This window comes from Schistocerca nitens, chromosome 2 (assembly GCF_023898315.1).
Source record: "Schistocerca nitens isolate TAMUIC-IGC-003100 chromosome 2, iqSchNite1.1, whole genome shotgun sequence".
Classification (NCBI taxonomy): Eukaryota; Metazoa; Arthropoda; class Insecta; order Orthoptera; family Acrididae; genus Schistocerca; species Schistocerca nitens.
The window spans coordinates 559,153,753-559,181,679 of NC_064615.1; the positions used below are offsets into that span (position 1 = coordinate 559,153,753).

The following is a 27,927-nucleotide window of genomic DNA, read 5'->3' on the forward strand; positions in this document are numbered from 1 at the left end:
AACCACTGCTGTCAGACACGTCTTTGCTGGTCATCGGGGCTTAATTTGAAGTGGGATTTATCTCTGAAGGCGGTTCTACACCAGCCAGTCAGTGAGATTCCAGGCTGAATGTGCCTAACACCACTGCGAACGGACTTGTTGGTGTACAGAGGTCAAAGATAGTCAGCACAAGGCATATCGTGAGCTCAGCACTCTTCCTGTAATCACCTATTAATGGTCCTTGTGGTCGCTGAAACGCCATTTAAATGTTGGATCGATGATAATAATGAATCCGAGTCTCCGAGTGCCTCGCTGATGGGTGCTCGGTCCTCTTGTTCAGTCATCCCTGTCGGTCAATGCTTCCTTCTTGATGCTGTGTTTGGCCCTGGTTCACCCATTCCTTCCAGCATCATCAAATAGTGGCATCACTCCCATTCAAATTTCAAGCGATTCGCTGATTACTCCAAATGGCTTCCTTGAGCACAGCTACACACCATCTCTCAACTGCTGACATCTGGTATACGGTTCACACACCTCAGTGCAAGGCATAGCTACTGTCCAGCCAGTACACAGAATGAAAGTCACAAGGACTTTACGCACTGGTATCAACATGTTCACTGTTTACTACCCTTTCCAGCTGCTCAGTGAAATTGCCCAGCATCACACATTTGTTCATAGGCTGCCAAAGCTTACAGCTTTTTTTGTATAATAAACATGGAAAATATGGTGATATAAAGAAGCAGAAACGTAATGTAATTAAATATTAAGATTTAAAACCACACAGCTTTCTGATTTTTTAAGTGAATTAGAAAACAAGTAGCTTAGTTTCTCCTACTGTAGGCATACAAAGCGCCCCTTCCCATGAATTTATAGACCAAAGAGGCTTTCACTAATTTGATTACACAGTTTCTGCAACCATTCCTCGAATGTAGGGGGCTTTCATCTGCTGTGGGGCTCAGCATCTATCTACCTCAAGGCCAGAGCTGTTGAGAGAATCTTAATGTCGCCAATACAGTGTGTTTTGGTTATAGCACAATCTGTGTGTCTGGTGTTGCATGATGTGACGGTAAACCTCTTTCCTGATTGGAATTAGCACTTTCCATCCTCTAAGCTTTTTAAATGAGGTGTAAATAAAGTTACATTAATGGTTCATTGGATTGTGCTCTAATTTGTATTCGGTAAAAGTTTGCATTGCTTCTCGGTTTCTTACACAAGTTGTGGTCATTATCAAAGCAAACTAAGTTTATCTATATTTGAACCTCTTCTCAGTCTACTAGTTTTAGATATTTGCATGTCACAATGTGGTTGCAATTAGAGCACGTTAAAAAAGAAACCTTTATTTTCTTTATTAACTGTAAGAATGTAAACTGAACATTATAAAATTATTCAAGTGTAGACTTCAAAGATAGTATCCCAGTGTTCATTATTTAATTTACAAGTTTTAGTGCCAACGACTGAGCATGTAAACTTTCAGTGTAGAACTCAATCCACTGCAAAAGATGTTGTACTCTGATACTTGACCTGATTCAGTATCGAAGTACCTGAACGTAGTCTAAAATGTTATACTCGGAACCAGTACTGGACAGACAGACATTGACCACCAGTAAAGGTGCTGACCATTCCTTGGAATCTGGCAGCTTGAGTATCAGCTTTAACTGAACTAGGCTCGTTAGGAGTGATGTGTGAGTAGCATCTCCTCCCAGAGCTGCCCACAAATAGAAACTGAGCCTGTAAAAAGTAACAGTAGTGCATCAGCTGACCGATTCAAATACTTGCTCAAGGTCAGTATTGCAGCTGACACTTGCAGTCTGTATGTGATGAAGATTATCAGGACCAGTCAATGGATGTAAAAAGGTATTGGCATGTTGGATGGTGGATCGATAGCATATCTTACACTGAGGCGATGAAAGTCATGAAATATCTTCTAATATTGTGCTGGACCTCCTTTTGCCTGGCATAGTGCAGCATCTAAACATGGCATGAAATCAACAAATCATTGGAAGTCCCCTGCAGAAATATTGAGCTATGCTGTCTCTATATATGTCCATCACTGTGAAAGTGTCCCTGGTGCAGGATTTTGTGCACGAGCTGACCTCTCAAATATGTCCCATAAATATTCAATGGGATTCATGTCATGTGGTCTGGGTGGCCAAATCATTCCATTAATATTTGGGAACATGAAGTCCATGAATGTCTGTAAATAGTCTCCAAGTAGCTGAACATAACCAATCACAGCAAACTACTGGTTCAGATATCCCAGAGGACCCAGTCCATTTCATGTACACACAGCCCCCACCATTATGGAGCTACCACCAGCTTGCATAGTGCCTTGTTGACAACTTGGATCCAAGACTTCATGGCATCTGTGCCCCACTTGAGACCTACCATCAGCTCTTAACAGCTGAAATTGAGACACATCTGACCAAGCAACAGTTTTCCAGTCATCTAAGGCCCAACTGATATGGTCACAAGACCAGGAGAAGTATGCAGGCAATGTCGTGCCATTAGCAAAGGCACTTGCTCAGTCACCTGCTGTCATAGCCAGTTAATACCAAATTTCGTCACACTGTCCTAATGGATATGTTCGTTGTATGTCCCACATTGATTTCTACAGTTATTTCATGCATTGTTCCTCGTCCATTAGCACTGATAACTCTACACAAGCAACACTGCTCTCAGTCGTTAAGTGAAGAGCGTCAGCCACTGTGGTGTCAGTAATTGCACAGAATTGACATCTGCTGCTTTAATTTTTCTGATGTCTTACCTGATATGTTTGCTTGGGGTCCAAAGATCAAAATTAACAGCTAGTGTTCCATGACCAGTCGAATTTTATTCTGTGTAACAGGAATTAATTGATACTATAATTAACAGGAATTAATTGATACTATAAATAATAGCGAGTGCCTCCCTTTCTATTTAGATATAGTTCACTTACACTGTTGTTATTGTATTTGATGCTTAGGCAGTTATTTATTCCATTCTATCAGGACCATGGGTGACAGCATGGTGCCTATTCAAAATTGTGAAGCATGTGTTACCAGGACTAAATGTCTGTCTGCAATAAATGAGACCAGGCAGAGAGAAGAGGTCAAACACCTTTTAAGCTTCGATAATGCTAATTAACAAGTGACAAACCAGTGCTATTCGACTCCCTTTTCCTGAAGCTGATTGAAATGATATGTTATCGGCACATAATTCAATATAATTTTCTGTCATAATTTATATCTTTCCCAAGAAGCATTAGAATTCCAAATCACCATACCTAAGCTACTCTAAATATTTTTGAAATATTGCAAAAGAACTCACAATGCCAAAAGGTTTACCAGTAGTTCTTCTGGACAGAGTTTCAGATAAACTATACATTATATTGAGCATTGATAGTTCATTTAAAATAGCCAAACTTCTGAATTCTTTTTAATTGTGACTTGAGTGTCACTCAATGACTAGATATGATCAGTGCCACAGCATCTGACACATATAAATAATATGGTTCTGCTTTAACTATTTCCTTCATAGTAAAGCCACAGATATAACCCAGAAAAAGAATGGGAGTGTCATTGGGTTTTAATGATATGAGTGCTTCAAAGTTTTGTGCATGTAAATCAGTGTTTTCCTTGCATAAAACAACCAAATCACTGGGTGAACTACTAACTACAGATTGTGTTAACTAAATCTTATATTTGAAACCCAGAGCCTACAGTTCACAATGAAACTGTTAATTGATGTAGATGAAGGCACTGTAATAAAAAAAAAAAAAAAAAAAAAAAAAAAAAAAAAAAAAAAAAACGTATTTGTCTACATCCATGTTTGTAAATATCATTACCATTTAGTTGTAACCAAAAATGGTGAGTTGGCACACCAGGATGTTTCAGCATTAATTTGGATACAGAAGCTCCTTTATCCACAACTAAGATTTGCACAACTGGGTCACAAGGTATCAAGTGACAACCTACTAAGCTCCATAGTGAGCCAATTATCTCCTAGAAGATAACAGAAAAGCAGGCTGAACATGAGTGTTAGATATGGTGCTGACATTGCAAAACAGCAGTAACCATACAAGATATGTGTTTCAAGTTTCATTTGAATTGTCAAATGCTTGACACACTGTTGCTTATAATGATGGCATAGATACCAACACTGTTGGTAGAGCATTGTCCCACTTTGCTATGCAGTGCAGGAATCTGCTCTGCTGTTTGTGTAGCACATTTACCTTTCACTAAATTTGATGTTGTTGCTGTCGCATTATCAGCTACTGCTGCCACAATTCAATAAAGTCTGCAGTATTGAAGGCACTGATAACATTGTAGTCTGATACTAAACTAGGCAGACCACTGGTGTGTATCTTGTAACAAATATAGAAAGAAAGATCAACACTATTTCAGTAGCAGGAAATGGAGTAGAGAATAATTGCCATGATTACAAATAACATGAGCCCAAACCAGTACCAATGAATGAAAACCAGAATCATCTTATAGAACATCATGCACTCCAGCAGAGCTTCAAAAGCAAAAGTCCATCTCCAGAAAGTGAAATAATAGCTTTACTTGAGAGTTGGTATAACTTTGGCATCAATAAAAAAATTCTAAGTGCTCAGTTTCCTCACTGTGCTGGATATTTATTTCCATTAGAAAGTCAATGTGATGTGTCTGTTGTACCCATAGTCTTGTGGCTCCTGGAGGGAGAACTAAGAGCTATACAAATAATACCACCACCACTCTCTGGCTCCAGTTCGTCTTGCTGAAGTGGTGGGATGTAAGACATGTAATGTTATATACCACTGTGTATTCTATCAAAGATGATAACAGTATTTTACTTTCATTTTGTCCTACATTGATCTGAAGATGGCTAGCTAAATTAACTGACACTGGTATTTGGTAAAAAAATTACTTATGATCCTGATGGATAATAAGTATTCTGTTCTATGATTGCTACTGTTGCTCTATTTATTATCATAAAAGAAAATTCAGTTGGTAGAGAAATATAATTAACTTTGTCCATTAGCATGGTATTGTTGCCTCAGTTGTTGTTGTAAGCAGTCTCGAGTAATACATAGCTAATAATGTGCATTCATTTTATGGTAAATTATTAGTTTTATGGTTTTCTTAATATGATTTGTTTATGTAATAGAAGAGAATTGTGCTGATGAAAATCCATTTTCTAACAAAGTGAAAAGTTGGAAATCCAAAAGACTAATTTGCATTCAGCTGAATCCCTCAAAATCAATGGACATCATACACACAACAGAATAGGTAAAAAAATATATGTGTCCTGTGTTTGAACATAATTTTATAGATATTTTATTTTTTTATTCTTTCCTTTTATGTTCTTATTTGATACTGAACAGAAAAGTGTTGTAGAGTCACTGTAGTAAAGCATTTGCCACAATATTAAAATAGATATATACCCCACTGTAGGTAACAAGTGCGCAGGCTATTTGATAGACCCAATAAATGACAAAAAAATGTACATTTTGTGGCAGAGAAGAGTACTGCTAAATTATTCATGTTAGTCACGAGTACGGGTAGCATATGTATCATTTATAAATCTGAAATGAAGCAGACAAAGACAGAGCTTTCAGGCTCCAGGAAGTTCAGTTTTAGGTATTCCAACAGACTTTGCTTTCATTAGGGACCTCTATGACCACACAGACTTAAAAAGTGCTGTTTAGTAATATTTTTGTTGTAGACTTATATAAACTGTTTCTTTGACCAGGTATAAGGATGGTGAACCTCTTTCACCCAAGCATTCAACATTTAGTATTTCTGCAGTTGATCAAAATCAGACAATTGAATCAACATATGTTCAGGATGCTGATAAGGGAAACTACACATGTGTTGTCACAAACAGCACACAACCTGAACCAAAAACATTCACCATCAGTTTAGTAACCAAATGTAAGTAAATATTGTTTGTTTTATTCATAATTTTGTACTTTACAATGAGTTTTGAATGGGCTAGTGGACATGGTAATCACTTAGTTACTGTAAGTTCTTATGTATTAATTTTCATCTATGTGCGTGGATAATAATGAAGGAAAACATAAATGAAAAGCTGTCAGAACACTACAGATGATTCAGAAACAGTGATCACATAAGAAATAAATGTGAAATAACAGTAACAATATTATGAAAAGGATAGTTGCTACTCACGCTATAGCGGAGATGCTGAGTCACAGATAGGCACAACAAAAAGATTGTCAGCCATTAAGGCCTCCGTCAACAATAGATGTAGACACACACACCACACCCACACATAAACACATCTCACACACACAACTGCAGTCTCAGGCAACTGAAACCACACTACGAGCAGCAGCACCAGTGCATGATGGGAGTGATGACTGGGTGGGGGTAAGGAGGAGGCTGGGGCAGAGAGGGAGAGGGATAGTATGGAGGCAGTGATGGACAGTGAAGTGCTGCAGGTTATTGACAGAGGGCAGGGGAGAGGTGGTGAGTGGGGGAAGGGGGGGGGGCAGTAGTGGAAAAGGAGAGAAGTGAAAAGACTGAGTGTGATGGTGGTATTTCTCATGAGAAATGTCCTGCCTACTTTCCTTACCACCTCTCCTACAGTGGTGTTCTGCCATCCATCAAACCTACACAATATGCTCATCCATCCTTACGCATCCCCTGCTCCCAACCCCTTACCTCATGGCTCATACCCCTGTAATAGACCTAGATGCAAGGCCTGTCCCATACATCCCCCCACCACCACCTGCTCCAGTCTGGTCACGAACATCACCTATCCCACCAAAGGTACCTGTGAAACCAGTCATGTGATCTACAAGCTAAGCTGCAACCACTGTGCTGCATTCTATGTGGACATGACAACCAACAAGTTCTTTGTTCGCATTAATGGCCACTGACAAACTGTGGCCAAGAAACAAGTGGACCACCCTGTTGCTGAACACACTACCAAACATGACATCTTTCATTTCAATGACTACTTCACAGCCTGTGCCATATGGATGTTTCCCACCAACCCCAGCTTTTCTAAATGCACAGGTGGGAACTTACCCTGCAATACGTTATACGTTCCTGTAACCCTCTTGGCCTCAACATTCGTTACTCACTGTCCTCACCCATCCAGCCCCTTCCCTGTTCCCATTCCAGCATTACACAGCCTCCACCATTACACTCAGTCTTTCTACTTCTCTTCTTTTCCACTACTTCCACCCCCCCCCCCCTCCTCACCTCTCCTCTGCCCTCTATCTAACCTGCAGCACTTCATTGTCTGCCACCCCCTCCATACTATCCCTTCCCCTCACCACCCCAGCCTCCTCCTTACCCTGAACCAGTCGCCATTCCCATCATGCACTGGTGCTGCTACTCGCAGTGTGGTTTCTGTTGCCTGAAAATGCAGTTGTGTGTGAGTTGGGTTTGCGTGAGTGTGTGTGTATGTGTGTGTGTCTACATCTATTGTTGACAAAGGTCTTAATGGCCAAAAGCTTTATTTGTGACATTCTTTTTTTGTGCCTATCTGTGACTCAGCATCTCCTCTATATGATGAGTAGCAACTTTCCTTTTCACAATATTGTTACGTTCCATCCTGGATTTTCCATTGTTTGAAAAAACAGTAAAAGAGTTTTAGCTTAAAACACTGTGTGAACACTGTCCATAGCCAATAAATAAACCTATAGCTGCAATAAATTATAGCAATCTGATTTAAAAGAGAGTACAGAATATCATAGGGGACGTTATATTACGAAGTCTGTTCAAAAAATTCTGAAACATTCATAATTTTCTGCTAATGGTGTGTTGAAGCAAAATTCATTTGGCATCCCTGCACATGGCTGTGTTGAATATGTAACTGCCAGAAGTTTCATTGTTGTATGTCTGTTAGTTATTGTTCAGTGCAGTACTGAGTAGAACGTTGTGTTGCAGAGTTTGCGAATTTTGAGATGGCAGAGTTAGAGGAGCAAGACATCTGCATTAAATTTTGCGTGAAACTTAAGAAAACCTTTACAGGCACACCAAATAATGCAGGAAGCCTACAGTGATGAGTGCTTAAGTCATACTTGGTGTTACAAATGGTTCACACAGTTTAAAAATGGCTGGATGGAAGTTAGAGATGACCCTCACTCTGGGCGCCCTTCGATGTCCACTGATGATGTTCATGTCAGGAATGTCAATGAAATTGTGCATGTCAATCAAAAATTGACTGTCAGACAGGTTGCAAAAGAATGAAACATTTCAGTTCGATCATGTCATCAAATCCTGACACAGCATCTTGGAATGCATCATGTTGCCGCCAAGTTCATCCCACAGCTCATTATTCCAGACCAGAAACACCTTCGCCTTGTAACCTATGAAAAGTTTTTGGATTGTGCAAATGAGAACAAGATGTTCCTTAAGAGAATCATCACGGGTGATGAGATGTTGCTCTATGGTTGTGATGTTAAGGCAAACATTCAACCCTGTTGGTGTGTGACGATGTCATTGTGCTGCCTCATCCACTGTACTCTCCAGACCTGGCCCCTGTGGACTCTTTTTTATTTCCAGTGTTGAAAAGCCCATTCAAAGGACAAAGATTTTCAATGATAGACGAGACAATAGAAAATTTGCAGACGGTGTTTTTTATGATCTGGTAAGAGCTGTACCAAGACTGGCTTCCAGTAGTGGAAACAGCATTGGAAGCAGTGTATCAGTTGTGGAGGAGAGTATTTCAAAGGAGACCATGCACAATAAGTAAAAGGTAAGTGTAGAAAAATTTTTGTGGGCAAGGTTCCAGAATGTTTTCAATAGACCTCGTGTACAAGCTGCACATTTATTCATAAAAAAATGGCTAGGTCTGTATTTATTCCAATCTTCTATTAGTCCATCTCCTCCTTCCCCCTCCCTCTATCCATCTTCTCCTGTTCCCCCTGTCTGTCCCTTTCCTTGACTCCTCTCTTTGTCAACCTCCTCCACCGTCCCCCTCTTCCCCCATTCTCTGTCGGTCTCTTCCTCCCCTTCGCTCTGTCTATCACCTCCTCCCTCCTCTCTCTGTTCTACTTCTCCCCCCCCCCCCCTTTGTTGTTCATCTCCTCCTCCCTCCTCTCCCATCCAGCTCCTCCTCTTCCCTTTCACTGTCCATTTCCACATCACCTTCTCTCTGTACATCTCCTACTCTCCCTATCTCTGTCCATCTCCTCCTGACCCCCTATCTGTGTCCATCTCATGCTTCCCGTCTCTGTCTGTTCATGTCCTCCTCACCCTTCACTTTCCATGATGTCACCCTCACCCGAATAGGAAGCTATTGGTTCTCACACCCACAGTATTTCTTTCCAGACAGTAACAAACATTCTACTAAATTTGGTTGATGTCATCCTAGGGGTTTAGGATGAGCCTTTTACCTGTGGTTTGTGCACATACATCTCACATGTCAAATATATTCCACTTGTATTCGATGTATTTCACACATATTTGTATACATATTTAAACTGCTTCTCTGACAAATTTCTCCATCATTACCATTTTTATGCAGCTCAATGTTTATGATACTGTTATCTCCAGAATTATCTGTTGTACAATGATATAATTCTGCAGGTAAATCCAGTGGTATATATGGCTACTATCTATGAACTGTGTTATGAGTAGAGTTAAAAGTGTAAAAATAATAAATTAAAATGTGATGTATGATGTGGCAGTTTTTCATGCATCTCAGTATTTGACATCATATCTCCTGATCTTACTGTCATACAATGATATTTTTCTAGGAACATTCTACGATATACATAGGTACTGTCTGTGAAATGTGTTCTAAATAGAGTTAGCAGTAAAACAGTAATAAAGTCAAACATCATACATGATGCAGTTTTTCACACATCTTGGTGTTTGACATCATATCTCCTGAAATATGCATCCTACAATGATATAATTTTGGTGGTACATTCAATAGTATATGTGAATACTGTCTGCAAAATGTGTCATGAATACAGTTAGTAGTAATGAGATAATAAATTAAAATATCTTGTCTCTTGCATCAGTTTCAGAACATGAGCAGTGAAAATGTAGTAAGCGATAAACTTTTTTCCTTTCATCATTTTGTGGGGGTTGTCAGCAAGTATAAAGTATGGTGATTGGCACATTGTTGGCTACACTTATTTTTCACCCCCACCCCTACCCCTTTGATAGGTATGTGTAGATAACATAGACTATGTGTGATTCTGGGTATAAGCTATGTTGTTGTGGTCTTCAGTCCTGAGACTGGTTTGATGCAGCTCTCCATGCAACTCTATCCTGTGCAAGCTTCTTCATCTCCCAGTACCTACTGCAACCTACATCCTTCTGAATCTGCTTAGTGTATTCATCTCTTGGTCTCCCCCTACGATTTTTACCCTCCACGCTGCCCTCCAATACTAAATTGGTGATCCCTTGATGCCTCAGAACATGTCCTACCAACCGATCCCTTCTTCTGGTCAAGTTGTGCCACAAACTCCTCTTCTCCCCAATCCTATTCAGTACCTCCTCATTAGTTATGTGATCTACCCATCTAATCTTCAGCATTATTCTGTAGCACCACATTTCGAAAGCTTCTATTCTCTTCTTGTCCAAACTATATATTGTCCATGTTTCACTTCCATACATGGCTACACTCCATACAAATACTTTCAGAAATGACTTCCTGACACTTAAATCTATACTCGATGTTAACAAATTTCTCTTCTTCAGAAACGCTTCCCTTGCCATTGCCAGTCTACATTTTATATCCTCTCTACTTCGACCATCATCAGTTATTTTGCTCCCCAAATAGCAAAACTCCTTTACTACTTTAAGTGTCTCATTTCCTAATCTAATACCCTCAACATCACCCGACTTAATTCGACTGCATTCCATTATCCTCGTTTTGCTTTTGTTGATGTTCATCTTATATCCTCCCTTCAAGACATCATCCATTCCGTTCAACTGCTCTTCCAAGTCCTTTGCTGTCTCTGACAGAATTACAATGTCATCAGCGAACCTCAAAGTTTTTATTTCTTCTCCATGGATTTTAATACCTACTCCGAATTTTTCTTTTGTTTCCTTTACTGCTTGCTCAATATACAGATTGAATAACATCGGGGAGAGGCTACAACCCTGTCTTACTCCCTTCCCAACCACTGCTTCCCTTTCATGTCCCTCGACTCTAATAACTGCCATCTGGTTTCTGTACAAATTGTAAATAGCCTTTCGCTCCCTGTATTTTACCCCTGCCACCTTTAGAATTTGAAAGAGAGTATTCCAGTCAACATTGTCAAAAGCTTTCTCTAAGTCTACAAATGCTACAAACGTAGGTTTGCCTTTCCTTGATCTTTCTTCTAAGATAAGCTATCTCCATTCCAATTTCATACAAATACATTCAGCCATTTCAGTGTCAGCGTGAAAGAGTTACAAACATTCTAACACACACACACACACACACACACACACACACACTCTGACTGACAAGCATTTGCATGTATACTATATATAACAAAATAGATTAATACATAATAAAACAATTTCTCAATACGGGATTCAAATCAATTGAATCATTAACCACTGAATATGGAACCAGGATTCAGCATATGAGACTAGAAGACAAATAAAAGAGGTAGAATTATAATGAAACAGAAGCAGAAGATTGGGCAATGGAAATAGATGTAAAAAAGTAACATATGGAACACAGAGGGTGTTTTCTCAGATCCCTCACAAGAAAAGATGGGAAAAGAACAGTGACAATACTCAGGCTCTCAATTTAACAGCCAGTGTGAATATTTCTGGCTAATTAATAGCCAAGCAAGCATAAAAGTAAAGGACTCAAATTTTTTTTGGAATTCAGTATTCCTTCTCCTGGAAATATTATGATTACTATCGTAAATGAGATACAAATTTTCGAAGAGGTAGACTCAGATGGGAAAGTTACTGAGTAGTCTGCTCAGAAGAAACAACAGGACAAAGTAAGAAAAACATAACAATCAAATAGTTAGTTCATCCTTCTATGACTTGTCTTCCTTGGGTTGGAGTCCTGTGGGAATCTATTGTCGCAGTCATTAAAAACTCTTTCTTCTACATCTTGCCCTCAATTCTTACATCTTTGTTGTGACAGTGCCACGACATTTAACAGTGCCGCCACGACAGTATGCGCAAACAGCGCCAGCCGCATGTCACGGCACGGCAGTCGAATAAGACATACTGAGTTGTTATCATGTAACCGGCTATTGTTTCTAAGTGAGTGTGTTTGAATATCCACGCAATTATTGGTGATTAAAGGTTATAACACTTTTTGGCGACGAGGTCGGATATTTTCACTGCGTTGTGGGTTTGTGTGTTCGTGACGGGGCAGACATGGAACAGCTTATGCAAGCGCTCATTGAACAACAAACACAGCTGACGGCTGCTATTCGGGCGTTGTTGACGTCGCTTACTCATCGTCTGTCTTCTTCTTCTCCGCCTCCATTCCCTCCTTACGACGAGGCCGCTGAACACTGGGAGGATTATGAGAAGCATTTGCGGCAACACTTCTTGAGGCCCCTCACGTTTTATGTGGTGGATCATGCGGGCACTGAAAACCTGTTCCGTTATGATGCTTTCCAGTTGTTTGGGTTCTCCATTGATGATGATGTGCACCTCATATCTGAGGATATTCCGTATCAGCAGCTGGATGGATTGTGTTCTGAATTTTCGTCCGTGTTCTCTGCTGGTCTGGGTCGTGCCAAGGATTTTGAAGCCCACATTACTCTTAAACCTACAGCTCGCCCTAAGTTTTTCCGGGCACGCCCTATTCCGGTGGCGTTGCGTGCGCCTGTCAAGGCTGAGATAGACAGGCTAACAGCTTCAGGGATTCTCCTTCCTGTTACCTCCAGCGAATGGGCATCGCCAATCGTGGTGGTTTCTAAACCAAACGGGAGTCTGCGATTGTGTGGTGATTTTAAAGCCACTGTCAATGCTCAGAGCCTCATTGACACTTATCCTCTTCCCCGTCCTGAGAAGTTATTTACCAAGCTCGCTGGGGCCAGTTCTTTTCCAAACTTGACTTATCGGAGGCGTACCATCAGTTGCCGTTGGATGCTTCTTCCAAGGAATTTCTCATCATCAACACTCCTTGTGGGTTGTATCAGTACCAGCGGTTACCATTTGGCGTCGCTAGCGTGCCGGCCATTTTTCAGCGGTTTTTGGAATGGCTCACGGCTTCCGTTCCCGGCTGCATCAACTATCTGGATGACATTGTTGTCACGGGGGCCTCCACTGAGGAGCACCTTCGCAATTTGCGTTCACTGTTTCGGGTTTTGCATTCGGCTGGGTTGAAGTGCAATCTGGACAAGTCACAGTTCTTCCAACCCTCCATTGTGTATCTTGGTTTCCACTTGTCCCGTGAGGGTATACGTCCTCTACGTCAGCACGTTGCGGCCATTAACGCTCTACCCTGGCTGTCTACGGTCAAAGAACTTCAGGCGTTTCTAGGCAAGATTGCTTATTATCACAAATTCATTCCATCCGCCGCGGCGGTAGCTCATCCTCTGCATCAGCTGTTGCGCAAAAATGTCCCTTTCTGTTGGTCCAACGAGTGTGAGCAGGCTTTTGTCCGCCTGAAGGCTCATTTGCAGTCAGCGCTTTGTCTTGCCACATTCCGCCCGGGTCAGCACTTGGTTCTGGCGACTGACGCGTCACAGTATGGCCTCGGGGCTGTTCTCGCCCATCGGTATGAGGATGGGTCGGAGCGACCCATCGCCTATGCTTCCAAGACCCTCAACGATGCGCAACGGCGTTACTCTCAAATCGAAAAGGAGGCGCTCGCTATCATTTATGCTCTAAAAAAGTTCAGCGTTTTTTTGTATGGTTCTAAGTTTCACCTCATCACCGACCACAAGCCACTGGTCTCTCTGTTCAGCCCATCGGCGTCGCTTCCGGATAAGGCAGCTCACCGCCTGCAATGTTGGGCCTTATACTTGTCTCATTTTCACTATGAGATTCACTATCACCCAACGGCCCAGCACGCCAACGCTGACGCATTGTCGCAATTGCCGATGGGCCCCAACCTGGTTTTCGATCATGATGAACTACTCTGTTTCCACATTGATGAGGAAGAACATCGTGCGGTCGAGGGTTTTCCACTTACAGGTTCGCAGGTCGCGTCGGCTACTGCGCGGGACCCGGTCCTGCGTCAGGTGATCGGTTTTATTCAACGGGGTTGGCCGGACAGGACCAAGGGCCGGGCATCGGATCCCCTTCACAACTACCATGCCTTGCGCCTTCGTCTGTCTGTTCGTGATGGTGTTGTTCTTCTGGCCATGGATGGCGCATCTCCACGGGTCGTGGTGCCAGCCTCTCTTCGCAAAAATGTTCTCAAACTGTTGCATGAAGGCCATTGGGGGATTTCTTGGACTAAGTCCCTGGCCTGCAGGCACGTTTATTGGCCCGGTATTGATTCGGACATCACCCACATGGTTGCTGCGTGTGGTCAGTGTGCTCAACAACTGGCTGCACCTCGTACAATGCCCTCTCCGTGGCCTGATCCGGCGCAGCCATGGGAACGAGTGCACGCTGACTTTGCCGGCCCCTTCCTCGGTACTTATTGGCTACTGTTGATTGACGCCTTCTCGAAGTTTCTGTTTGTTGTTCGATGTCCGTCGCCCACCACTGCGGCGACAACACTGGCTTTGTCCAAAATCTTTGCGCTAGAAGGTCTTCCATCCACGATCGTCGCGGACAATGGCCCTCAGTTCTCTTCACAGGCCTTCCATGATTTTTGTACTGGACAAGGGATTCATCATGTTACAGCACCTTCCTTCCATCCACAATCGAATGGGGCGGTCGAGCGCCTTGTCCGCACTTTCAAAAGCCAGGTGAAAAAATTCCTTAGTGATTTTTCCACAGATGACGCTCTGCTGCAATTTCTGAGTTCTTATCGCGTCACGCCTCTGGGTGATCGCAGCCCTGCTGAACTCTTGCATGGCCACCAACCACGCTCTCTACTGCACCTGCTTCACCCTGTCAGGCCTTGTGTTGTGTCCCCTAGTGCGGGAAAGTACTCGGTGGGCACCGACGTGTGGGCACGAGGGTATGGATCTCGCCCTAAATGGATTCCAGGGGTGGTAAAGGCTCTTCGCGGCCGCCAGCTTTGTGAAATACGTACGGACGACGGCATGGTTGTTCGCCATTACGACCAGATGCGCCCACGAGTGGTGGCCACGCCGGTGCCACCGCCCCTTCCTTCGCCTCCACCAGCCCGAGAAGCCAGTCCTGTCGCTGCTGCCGATCTACTGTACGTGTTGATGCAGCCGACGTCGCTACTGCTTCAGAGTACGCCGGAACCAGCTCCAGTCGCGACGCCGCCTTCTCCGGGACCCATCTCGCTGGAGCACACCCCCAGGTCCACGACATCTATGGATGCTGCTCCGGATTTTCACTCATCATCTCGTCCAGGAGGCACGTTCCACGCACGAGCTTCTGTCCTGGACATTTTCGACCATACTCTCGTGTCTCTCCGCGGGATCTTCTCGGGGCCTCACAAGAGGCCATGGATGTCTCCGCAATGTCCATGTCTCCAAGGAAGTGAGTTTTTTTTTTTTTCAAGGGGGAAAAGGGTTGTGACAGTGCAACGACATTTAACAGTGCCGCCACGACAGTACACGCAAACGGCGATAGAGGTGCTCTGCAACTCGGCTGAGCGCGGGAGCACCACCTAGCTACGAACGGCGCCGGCCGCATGTCACGGCACAACAGTCGAATAAGAGATACTGAGTTATCATGTAACCAGCTATTGTTTCTAAGTGATTGTGTTTGAATATCCACACAATTATTGGTGATTAAAGGTTATAACAATCTTCTTGTCTTCTTATGTCTTCAGCTATCAAGTTGGTTGGTTGGCAGCAGCTTGCAATGCTTTTTATCCTCATTCTTCCTCTTCAGAGCAGTATATAGGGGCTGTAACTGGTATCCACCATGATCTGGTTGCTGTATTCCAGTCTTGATCCACCTCTTTTGTTCTTCCCTTGTACTGTACTTTTGTTGCTCAGCAGATGCCCAATGCATGTGTACATTCCGTATTCAATATGTCCAAAGATATGGCTTCTCTTCCTCCACTCTGTGGAGTGCCTCTTCATTTGATACCTCATATACCCACGTGATCTTTACCATTTTGCTGTAGCACCATATCTCATAGGCTTTTATTTGGTGTTTTTCTGCTTCTCTGAGTGACCTTGTTTTACTTCCATGCAACAGCACACTCCAGACAAACATCTTTACAAGATCTGTGCTGAGATATTTGTCTGCACATCTGAATGTGAAAAAGTTTCATTTCTTAATAAAAGCAACCTTTGTCTTGTAGATTCAGTTTATAATACCCTTCTTTGATTTTCCACCTGATGTAATTTTACTCCCTGGATAGGCAAAGGATTCAACAGTCTCCAGTGACTCATTGTTAACTGAGCATTGAGCAACAGTGATTTGTCTACTCACCACTAATATTTTTGTTTTAGCTTTATTAATTTTTCATGTTATAGGAAGATCTTAGGGCAGGTTCCACCTGTGCTAGCTTCACTTGTAATTGTTTTGCATATTCACTAAACACTCTGATATAATTAACAAATCACAACATGTCTACTTCCTTATTGCAGTATGTGCAGTGCTGTGCCCCAGTTTATTTGACCACCACATTCACATATATGCTTTGCAGGACAGGTACAGCCCCTGCCTTACTTTGGGAGGTGTTTTTCAACAGAAAAGTTGCTGAGATGTATACTGCCAAGCCTCCTGCAGCTGCCACAGCGTCTGGGGACACAAGCTGTGCCAATATGTGTCATGGAGGTCATGTCGTGCTGCAGTCACATGGCCATGTTCTCACCTGACACCATGCCTGTATTTTCCTGCTGGTAGATACTTGGGGCATTGCTCAGCCCCTCAATGGCCAGTTCAGCTCTGGACTCCAATCTCCAGATGGCCTCGAGCCTGTAGTTTGTATCTCAATACCAGCTGCTGCTACCCATCAGACAGTGCTGCCTCATGCCTTCACCAGCACCACAACCACTGGATGCCCATCGGCTGCTCTGGAAGGCCCTGCTTCACTAGACCTGCCTCCTGACTTCCCATGAGCTCACAGTCTCATAGGACTGTGTCCCTGCACACCCATGGCACCTACCTGCTCATCCCCACTACCAACAATCGTAGACTTCCTCATAGGAGGCACTCATTATTCATCACCATAGACAGACTTTCTGTTGTGTTCAAATACCTCATCCCTAGAAGCTGAACTGAGTTTAGTTAATGGTTAATAAAGTAACAGCTATTATTCCAACACAAACATATCAATCACTGCCTCAGTACATCACTCGGCCTAGGCTACTTTGCTTACAAAAGAGCTGCCTTACCAGCACTTCCCATGCCAATGGTGAACAACTGACATGCTTGCCCGAGCGAGATAATTGTTTTATAGTGAAAGCCTTTTGTGCTAACTTGAGAAAGAGACTTACCATTAAGTGCAGTGATGGTATTCTGCACATGATGCTGGTGAGCCTGTACTGCATGCTTAGGCTGAACAATGATTGCGATCACCTGCAAACCTTGCTGAGCATTAGTGCCAGAACATTAGAATTTTTTTCATACTGACCAATTTGAGATTGATGTTTTCACACCACCCCCAGCAGTTTCAAATGATCAGTAGGCTATGGCAGTTTCAAAGGATTGGTAGTCTACTTCCTCATTACAGAATTCTAAGTAATGATTTCGTTATAATGGATAGTGTGCCACTTGTTGCCTCATTGCTGTAGTCTACCACATGGGTGCCCACAAGATTACTTTTCTTGTATTTTCTGGGTATGGAATTGCTTTGTATAATTTTCAACATCTACGATTTCTTACTTGCCATTCACTGAAATTTTCAGTTCTGTGAGGCTACAGCATGCTATAAGAATTATTTCCATTGTGTCCATTTTTACTGATATGTAATTATATTTCAGTAATGTTCACCTGCCAATTTTTGTGTGACTGTATCTCATTCTAATTAAGGAACTGAAAAATCAATAGCACTTTCTGTGTCCTGTTCACTTCTTGTTCCCACTAATGCCCGTATGTACTAGTCCACCTTAGGGTTATGTGTGCAAGGTTAGTGAGGAAAGCATTTCCGAAACATCTTTTTTGTACGCAGATGATTTGAGTTTTACTAGCCATATCAAACAGATAACTGAAATTGCTGATGACACTGGTATTATTATTACAGATGCTAGGCAGACTGGCTGTTTCTTATCAGCATACACATCACTATTGTAGGTAGTACACTAGTTCTTTCTTTAAAACAAAAACAAATACTCTTCATTAAAAAGACAGTATCCATCAGCTTTCATATAACCCGTCAAAAGGAGTATAATTACCAGTTCTTGCAAATGAGACAAGTTTAAATATATTATCTCCCAAATCTGAAGGACAGATTATCATATTTGTGTTTTATACAGTGGAGTACAAATATACAACAATGTACTAAAAATTAAACTGGGAAAAACTGATACCCTGTTCAAAAACAAACTGAATTTATGGACAACAATTTTTACTTGGGAAATTAATTTCTACTAAATGAAATAGAAACATATCATGTAAAATTAGTAGCTGTCACCCAATCTTGTACTTCATATGATCATACAGTTTGTATATGCATATTATTGGAGGCTAGGTGGAGTGCCTCATGAGGCATCTGCAAGCAAACAGAGCTTGTACAGTAGTTGTTAATGTTGTTGGTGGTGGTGGTGTTCAGAGCCTACAGTAGTTCAGCTTTGACTGTTTAGGCAGTATATTTGAATGTTAGTTACTGCCTGCATTGTTACTATTAATATTACCATTTTAAATCTTGCTGTGTAGCACTAAATTGCACTTTAACTTTCTTGTGGCTTAGATATGAACTGTACCTCAAGGCACCCCGTGATAACGCACTATCCAACCAATCAATATGCCCTGCCAGGAGAGTCTGCTCAGTTTTACTGTGAAGCCATGGTTGGTGAGTAAATTATCTATATATATTTACTATTACCACGAAATTCATCTGCCTCTTTCTGTGTAAAACTTTTGTTTGTTTACTTAACACTGTGAGAACAATATTTGCTTTTTGTTGGATAAATTATATTTTCTTTTATCACATTTAATTGCTATGACGGTATACTATTTTCGTTTCCCTTTTTTATTTCTAGGGTGTGGAGAAGTAGCAAAAACAGCTCATGTGTACTGGGCACTAGCTGATCAGCCACTTCACTTTGTTAAGAGTGTGAGAGATGTAGTGATTTCAGATGTTCAGAGGTATGTCTCCATTTTGTTTATAGGGTGACACAAATGTAGTACAAGGCTCAGTCAGATATTAGAGCATGTAGACCAATTGTTTGAAGACTTCACAAACATGGATCATGTAGTGATAGTGGATGGAGTACAAAGCAGTTAGGTAAGAATGCTATGTATGTTTTCAGTACTAACCTCATGTAAATGACTTCTGAGACCTTGAGACAAATTAAGTTGGTATTACTCCATCTGTTATGATTTTAAATCCTGATAACTATTTTTTCTCTCTGGTCTCTGTCCTACCTGGAAACAGTTACGTAATTTATATGTGGCATATGTGTGAAAGTTTCAAAATGTTATCTAGGTTGAATTTTCTTAAAGTGATGCTAATCGAAAGGTAAGGATAATTGAACTTTCTAACATCAGTATGAGTTAGCAAATATCACGTTAGCTACTACATATTTATGGACTTGGTGACACCACTCATTATAAAGATTAGCATTCTGAGATACTGATACCAGTAATAGTTCAAATTTGTGAAACTAATTCACTTATGAAATAATGAATGGTCATGTGCAGAAGTAGTTAGATTTTCCATTGCAAATTTTTCCTCTGTGCTTGTTAGAGTCTGAGTTTTTCTGTTATATTTTTGTTGACCTAATTTTTGTGCACAAGGTGACATACTTTATTAATTGATGAAGCCACTAATTAAGAACTTTGCATAATTTACCATAATTTTCAACATGGCTCTTGTACTTGTAAATAGGTTACTCCCAGTACCAATGCATAACATTCTTCCACAAACTTCCGAAATTCCTATACCACAAACCAAGTTTTTATCAATACTTATAGACCATCTTGAGTAGCAAAAGCCTACCTAGCAGTTCCTGGAATGATGACATAGTTACCAAAATAACAGTTTGTGCCTACACCAGTCTTTAGTCAGACCTCACTCAAAATAGTCAGTCTGCATCCAGCAAGTAACTGTGTAAAATTTATGTGAAAGTCAGCACTTGACTGTGAATGTACTGACACCTCTGAGGGTCCCAGTCAAGTGAGTAAACAAGCAAACATTTGTGTTATGCCTGCTCCCGGAAATCACAAAAGTGATAATTGTGTGCAGCCTGTCCACAAGAATAAATGTACAGTGGAACCTAACATAGCAAGCACAATTTTCTCCAGAATCTTCTCTAATGTATTCCATGCAGAAAAAGTACTACAAATTTTATCTTATTCATGCCATTTATTCAAAGAAAATTATACATACAGTATTGTGTACTTCATTATTCATCTACATCTACATGGTTACTCTGCAATTCACACTTAAGTGCCTGGCAGAGGGTTCATCGAACAATTTTCGTACTACTTCTCTACCATTCCACTACCGAATGGCGCGTGGGAAAAAAGGACACCTAAATATTTCCGTTCGAGTTCTGGTTTCTCTCAATCTATTATGATGATCATTCCTCCCTGCATAGGTGGGTGTCAACAAAATATTTACACATTTGGAAGAGAAAGTTGGTGATTGAAATTTCGTAAATAGATCCCGCCACAAAGAAAACTGCCTTTGTTTCAGTGACTGCCACCTCAACTTGCATATCATATGATTGACACTCTCACCCCTATTGCATGATAAAACGAAATGAGTTGCACTTCTTTACCCTTTTTCTATGTCTTCCGTTAATCCTACCTGGTAAGGATCCCATACCGTGCAGCAATATTCCAGCAGAGGATGGACAAGTGTAATGTAGGCTGTCTCTTTAGTGGGTTTATTGCATCTTCTAAGTGTTCTGCCAACAAAGTGCAGTCTTTGTTTTGCCTTCCCCACAATATTATCTATGTGCTCTTCCCAATTGAAGTTGTCCGTAATTGTAATTCCTAGGTATTTAGTCAAATTGGCAGCCCTTAAGTGTGTGCGATTTATCGTATACCGAAAATTTATCGGATTTCTTTTAGTACCCAAGTGGATGACCTCGCACTTTTCTTTGTTTAGTGCTAATTGCCACTTTGTGCACCATACAGAAATTCTCTCTAGATAATTTTGTAATTGAAATTGATCGTCTGATGATTTTACTAGACGGTAAATTACTGCGTCATCTGCATGCTAAAAGAGTTACTTTTGTGGGTTATATTGTATATATATTTAATGTGACTGTAAAGAAATAAAAATATATCTAGAACCTTGCTTATCTACTTTCTATGTCTATTCTGATAAAAAAAATAGTGCTCTGTCAAGGTCATAGGGGCCCCATTATCCTAAGGTGCCCAGGGCCTCCTACAGGTTAGACAACCCTGCACAGAACTATCAACAGTTGGAGCTATAGTTGCAACAGTGAGGAACCATACAACTGTCCCATCTCCATTGTCTACCAAAGGTGACACAGTACCCTGTCACAGTAAAATGCATTACACCGTGCTATGCCACTTCATGGGAGCAGAAAAAACAAACCTCTTTGCTCTGTTCCCAAATTCATGAAAGATTGTGTTATAACTCTGCTCAAAATTGGTGATGGACTGTACATGCCCTTGTGGTTATCATAGTGCCTCAAAGGAATGATAAAATGCAATTTTGTTTGTTTCTGTCTTTGAGATAGTAAGCAGCACCTCAATCACTGCCAGTGTGAACCCAGGAGAGATTACTCATCATAACATCACTCTACTGGTGGCAACAGTGCAGAAGATATGGCCTGTTAGGTATTTTCTTTAATACTGAAAGGACCTGTTATTTCCAATTTGAGGCACTGTATCTTCTGGTAGTTCCATCAGCTGATTTTGTAGAGACAACTTCCCTTCTTTATAAGATCCTTTCTGTTTGGATGAAAAATTCTCAGTTTAATGCCAGATTGTTGAGTTCAACATGGACAATATTCCAACAGCAGAATGAGTTTTATCATTGGGAATTCTCTTAGACTGATGTGATGAGGCTTGAACAGTCTCTCATTGTACTTGTAAAAATTTCACAATTCTGACTGCATACGTTTTGAAAACATGGCTTTAACTTTAAACTGAACATGTTTTGCAGAATTTGTAAATGAATTTGATACTATTTGTACCTGTGGATTCTTAAGTGAATGACTTTCTTTAGGGACATTATTACTGGTCTACCATCATTTATCTTTGATATGTTAAAATTTTAAAAATTTACATATTTTTCTTAAATAAAAATGTGCACCAATCAAATTTGCATGTGAAATTTTGTATCTCTAAACTTGTAAATAATTTGAAATTTACAAATTGCAGTGGGTACAATGAGAAATCTCTAGAAATATTATCACTGTTTACAATTTAAAGGCAATTTTATGAGCCCAAAGATAAATCACTCTCATTACAATTCAGCCTCTCTGTTCTTTTCTTTAGCTGGTATTTATTTCCTCCTCATCTCTTTTACTGCCTCTATTTACTTATTGGGAACTTTTCTTGCATTTCTACATCCTGCATTTCTCTCCTCATTCTCCATATTGCATGAAGTCTTTGAGCCTTCTCACATTACTTCATCCTCCTTGCTTTGCCACCATACTCAGCTCAAAGATGAAAGAGTGTTTAAAAGCCCAGCTGTTATCTTTTCCTTTTTGTGCAAATATATCACTCTTCCCTTTCCCTTAAAGATGAATGATAACATGCTATGCAGTCATTAATTACACTATACTACGGTTTTTCTTAAATGCAGGAAAAAGGAGAAAAGTACAAGAAAAGAAAAAAGTTAGTGAGATTTGCTTTAGATAACCAGCATTTGAAGCTGACTGCAGAACAATTATATTGCCACCAAGATACATTTCTAAGAAGGAGCACAAAGTTAAGATGAGAGAAATTAGGGCTCATATGGAGGCATGTAGACAGTTGTTTTACCCTGTGAGTGGAGCAGGAAAGGAAATGAGCAGTAATGGTACATGGTTCCCTCTGTCATACACTGTACAGTGGCTTCTGGAGTATGTATGTATTATAGATGTAGGTATTTCAATACCTTGAGAATACTTTACATTTGTGAGCTCTGGGTCTCCCAGTTCACTCCCAATTCAAAATCTAGGGAAATGCGTTTTCTACTGTTAATGTGTATATCAATAGAATTTTACCCCATGAAGATAAGTACTAGCTAGCCATATTGTCTCTGTAAGTTACAAGGTACTTATTTTAAGAGCCATTGACAAATACATGGAAAATTAATCAGAATACTTTTTATGGTTCCTTTTAAATTGAGGACCATTTTTTTCAAAATTGAACATCTACAAAATTTTGCTTTTGAGTTATATATGAATTAACATATTTTTAAAACAAGAGGAATTGATTGCACTTGTGAAATTTAATGAAACCTAACATGTACTGCATTAAACACATATGTAATATTGCAAATTTGTACAATATTTGACATCTATTGAAAGAGAAATTTTACAAAACTTAATGCCTACACAACTTTCTGTTTTGCATCCATTCTAAAGCAAAATTTATCATGCTTTTCCATATTTATAAAGTCGAACTTTGATTCTTCTATTGACAACAATGTGTGTGATTGTTCAACAATGGCAAAATATTGCTACTGGGTGATTTTCTTGCTTAACAAAGGCACAAGTTTAGAATTTGCTTGTTCTTCAAAGACTAAACACCAAACACAAGTATAAGTTTCATTTGTTCATACAGAAAAATTAAGTTACTTCCTTCATTAAAAAATGTATAAACCTCAATGCGGGTCTGTGCATTTCAGTGTGGTGTAAAGCAGAGAGATTGATAGATTACTTTTGTCTAGTAATTATTTTATGTGGATTCAGAATCTACAAGTGAAGCAGATTGTTCATCTCTTATTCAAAAAGTATCTCTTGGGTGTAAGATGAGGAGTTGATGACAAACCAAGCAGATGAAAGAGAAGTATTTGATACACTCATCAACCTGATGTAGCCTGTACTCATGGTCTGATAGGCATAAAAAAAGCTCCAAACAATGTTGTTGTCTGACAGCAATGCTTATGCAAAATGTCATGTCAGAATCTCAGCACAAGAACTACTTTAATGATAAAATAAAGCAAGATATATTTCTTCTGAAATGTATTAAGATTGCTGAACCTTAAAGATGAACTGTTCCAGATAAGGCAAAACACAAAAGGTTTATTACTTTAAGCTATTTAATAGCAAAAATAATTGGGGAGGAGATTCAAGTTTTTGCTGCCATATTTAGGAAGGTTTATCAAAGCAGGTTACCTAAAGTGCTCCCTTTCCAATTACATAAATATCTTTTACAAATGTTTTAACATATCTTTTTGCAATCATGTGCTCTGTTTGTGCAGAATTCATGTTAAAAATTAAAGCTGCCAAGATCTAGATAAAATAATTACATAAGAACACAATACAGGCCTCACAATTCCATGAAATTCTTAAACTAAAAGAAACAGATACCTTCAGTGGATGTTTTCATTGCCAGCAGAACCAATCCCTTCCAAACTGTCTATTTGGGAAACATTTTATTCATGATATACCTGGTTATATAATTGTACCATAATGGAAGTAAATGGAGAAAAGCAATACACTTGTCATTATACACAGCTCAAAATACAAATGTCACATGAAGCCAATCTAACTGCTTCTATTTTATGACTTTTTAATAAATTTGGAAAAGAGACATAAAAAAGTGAAAAATCAGAAGAATTTTGTCAGACTCAAGCGGTTCACAAAATAAAAAGTTCAGTGATGATGGCTATGTTCCTTTGACTTTATGAAGCCTCAGAAGTTTTCATGAAAATCCCACATTACTTTCCAATCAGGGGCATAGTTATAGGCTTCCTGATGCGGTATTCAGTGCAGCTGAGAAGCAATTAACTAGAGATTATCACAATGCCTTCACAGTCCCATGAGGTACTAAATGTGGCACTTGCGTGGTAGGTCTACTTGAGAGAGACTGGCGAGTTCAAAACATGAAATCCATAAGTAACAGTCATTAGAAATGTTACTATTCAAAATAAGCAAAGCAAATGTTCTCATGTACCAGAAGCCTGGAAAAAATTGTTGTGTGCAAAGCAAAAAACATCTATTACGGATCTCCAATCTTGGTTGAACTTCATAGATATCGACAATGCTCCATTGCCAAGATTAAAAAATAGAGTAAGTGATAAGAAGGTTGATGATGTTAAGAAACTACTCAAATGATTTGATAACTCTTCGGATGATACAGAAGCTCTTCAAGGGTGCAGTAACAATGGCAATGACAACAATGAAACCATAATAAGGTAATAAACCAATTTACTAGAATGATTATATAAATTAAATTGAAGTTATTCACAAATAACAAACTGTTAGTCATTTTGAAGAATAGTGATACTGTAGTTGTTCAGTGGGAAAAAAAATCCTCCCTACATTTCTTGTAGTGCTTGTAGAAATATTTGAATGTTTTCTCTCTCTCTCTCTCTCTCTCTCTCTCTCTCTCTCTAATCGAGTAATGAGAAAAATGTCTAATGTGCGTTAAGGTGTTTCCTGACAATTTTACTTTTAGCAGAAACTCAGTTTTGCAAAAATGATTCTCGAGTTATTCTTTTCCAATTTCTTTTGTGTGTGGAAGGTTTGTTTCCTGAAACACTATATCAGGGGTAACTGTCATATATTTGGTAACTTATTATTTTTAAAACACATTACCTGACTGTATTTTGTTTTTGTTTCAGGGATAATTACTCTATGAAGGGAAGTTTCCTGATTTTCAAAAAAGTAACTGTAGAGGATTATGGCCACTACACATGCCACATTGATAATAACATTCCTGAACCATGCAACTTCAATGTATCTCTCATATACGGAGGTATGTTCCTTTTCAAAGAAATAGCCTATGGTTTAAGTTATAGTTCAGGTGCAACTGAAGATAATTGACTACAGTTCAGTGAAACACTCCCATTTGCAACATTAAAGTGAGTAAAGTATATTATCTAATTTTTGTAGTGTTTGAGCAATAAATTGCAGCATTCTTGGCTTTGTTTTTCAACTCTACATGTATCACTTCAGCTGTTAGTCCTTTGAGTTTATTCCATAGAGGCACTGCTTAAATCTCTACTTGAACAACAGCAGACACTGACAGTTACTTTTTCATGTTTAATGTATACATTGGCACAACCTGCAGCCCCACCAACAAAATAACTGCCACCAATCCCAGCATACAACAATGCAGCAGAAGACTGGGACACTTACAAAAAAGTCTGTGGCAACATTTCCAGGCATTTGGGGTAACAGACATAGACTTGTGCAAGGCCCTTTTTTTGTCATGGAGTTCACCTCACAGATATCAACTGTTGTGGCAGCTCAACCCATTGTAAGAAGCTTCTAGTCTTTATTTGGTCAGATGCGTGAGGTAATTTCTACTTATCACTGCAAACCTTCTCACATTATTGCTGTTTCTGTGGAGGTTTGCCGCTGCCAAAAGTGGCCAAACCAGTTGTACAGGGCATGGGCAGCAGAACTTCTTGGACTCAGCTATCATTGTAATTTTGTGACAAATATTCATCAGGAATCCTACGCCAATCAAATGGTTTGTGATGCAATCATACATTTTGCTCCTGATGGGTAAGTTTCAGAGCAAGCTCTACAGTGTGAAAATCCTATGCTTATGGAAGTATTGAACATAACTCAGTCATTTGAATCCATTAATTAAAACTTCCGGGCTGAATTGCCGTGGTTCATATATAAAACTTCTTCTCCTTCCTGACGTTTCATTGCCGGCTGCGGGCAACATCTTCTGAGTCTCCGACTCACCTCAGGAGAAGTAGTTTTACATATGGACCATGGAAATTCAGCCTGGAAGTTTTAATTAATGAAGACACCGGCCGTGAAAGCTTACATGCTATGATCAGTCATTTGAAGTTCCATGGGTTGCAGGTAGATAGACGATTGGTTCAAAGTTCCAGAAATCAGTTCCTCTCACCCCTCCCAGCCTTCGGTTCTTTTGCGAGGGAATGTAAACACTATTGCAGCAGTCCATCAGACATCTCAGTGTTGTAAAGGCAATCGGCATTTGTGACAATCTGAGTCACGTCAGCAACAGCATCATGCTCTGCTGTCTTCATGCCCATACTGCTTCTTTCATAAGAATGGACTGCATGTACAAGCACTGGGCAATGTTTAATAGGTGCTATAAGAAATGACACATTGCTTCTGTATGTAACTCCTTTCCAAACATGAATGAGGATGAAATGAACATGGATGTGAACAGTGTGTCAGCAGTGACAGTGTCTCAAAGCAAGGTATACACTGAAGTGCATGTGTTTTCCAAGTCATTGAGATTGCAGATGGACATAGGTGCAGCAGCAATGTTGGTGAGTTCTCAGGCTTATGTAGACTTTGGTTCTCTCCCTCTGACTCCAATGTCTTAGCTGGTGAGTTATAACAACAGATTCCCATTCTTCCACAGTTCTCTGCACCTGTGACTTACAAGTCTGTAGTTTGTTCATTAACATTCCTTGTTGTGGACAATGCTTACACTGAAAATCTGTTTGGTTTGGATACTTTTAAACAGTTGGAATTCGCCATCAATGATGAAGTGCATTTGGTTTCTGATCAAGTTCCATTTCAATAGTTAAGTGCTCTGTGCCCTGAATTTTCCTCTCTATTTTCTCCAGGACTAGGTTGTGCAACAGAATTTCAGGCTCATATTATGATGAAACAGTCTGCCCTCCCCCATTTTTTCCAGTTCTGCTCAGTACTGGTAACTTTAAGGGATCAAATAAATTCATAATTAGATCTTCAATCCCTTGATGTTATTCGATCCCTTTCTTCTAGTGAATAGTCAGCACCGC

General features: G+C 40.2%; 1 protein-coding gene across 1 annotated transcript in view; it reads left to right on the top strand.

Moving 5' to 3' along the window:
• LOC126236593 (X-linked interleukin-1 receptor accessory protein-like 2) overlaps positions 1–27,927 on the top strand; it is a 133,834-nt gene that overhangs the window by 57,564 nt on the left and 48,343 nt on the right. The window contains exons 2-5 of the mRNA XM_049946018.1: positions 5,692–5,873; positions 18,799–18,900; positions 19,091–19,196; positions 25,810–25,943. Of these exons, the coding sequence (XP_049801975.1) occupies positions 5,692–5,873; positions 18,799–18,900; positions 19,091–19,196; positions 25,810–25,943 (524 nt within the window). The remainder of the gene's footprint in view (positions 1–5,691; positions 5,874–18,798; positions 18,901–19,090; positions 19,197–25,809; positions 25,944–27,927) is intronic.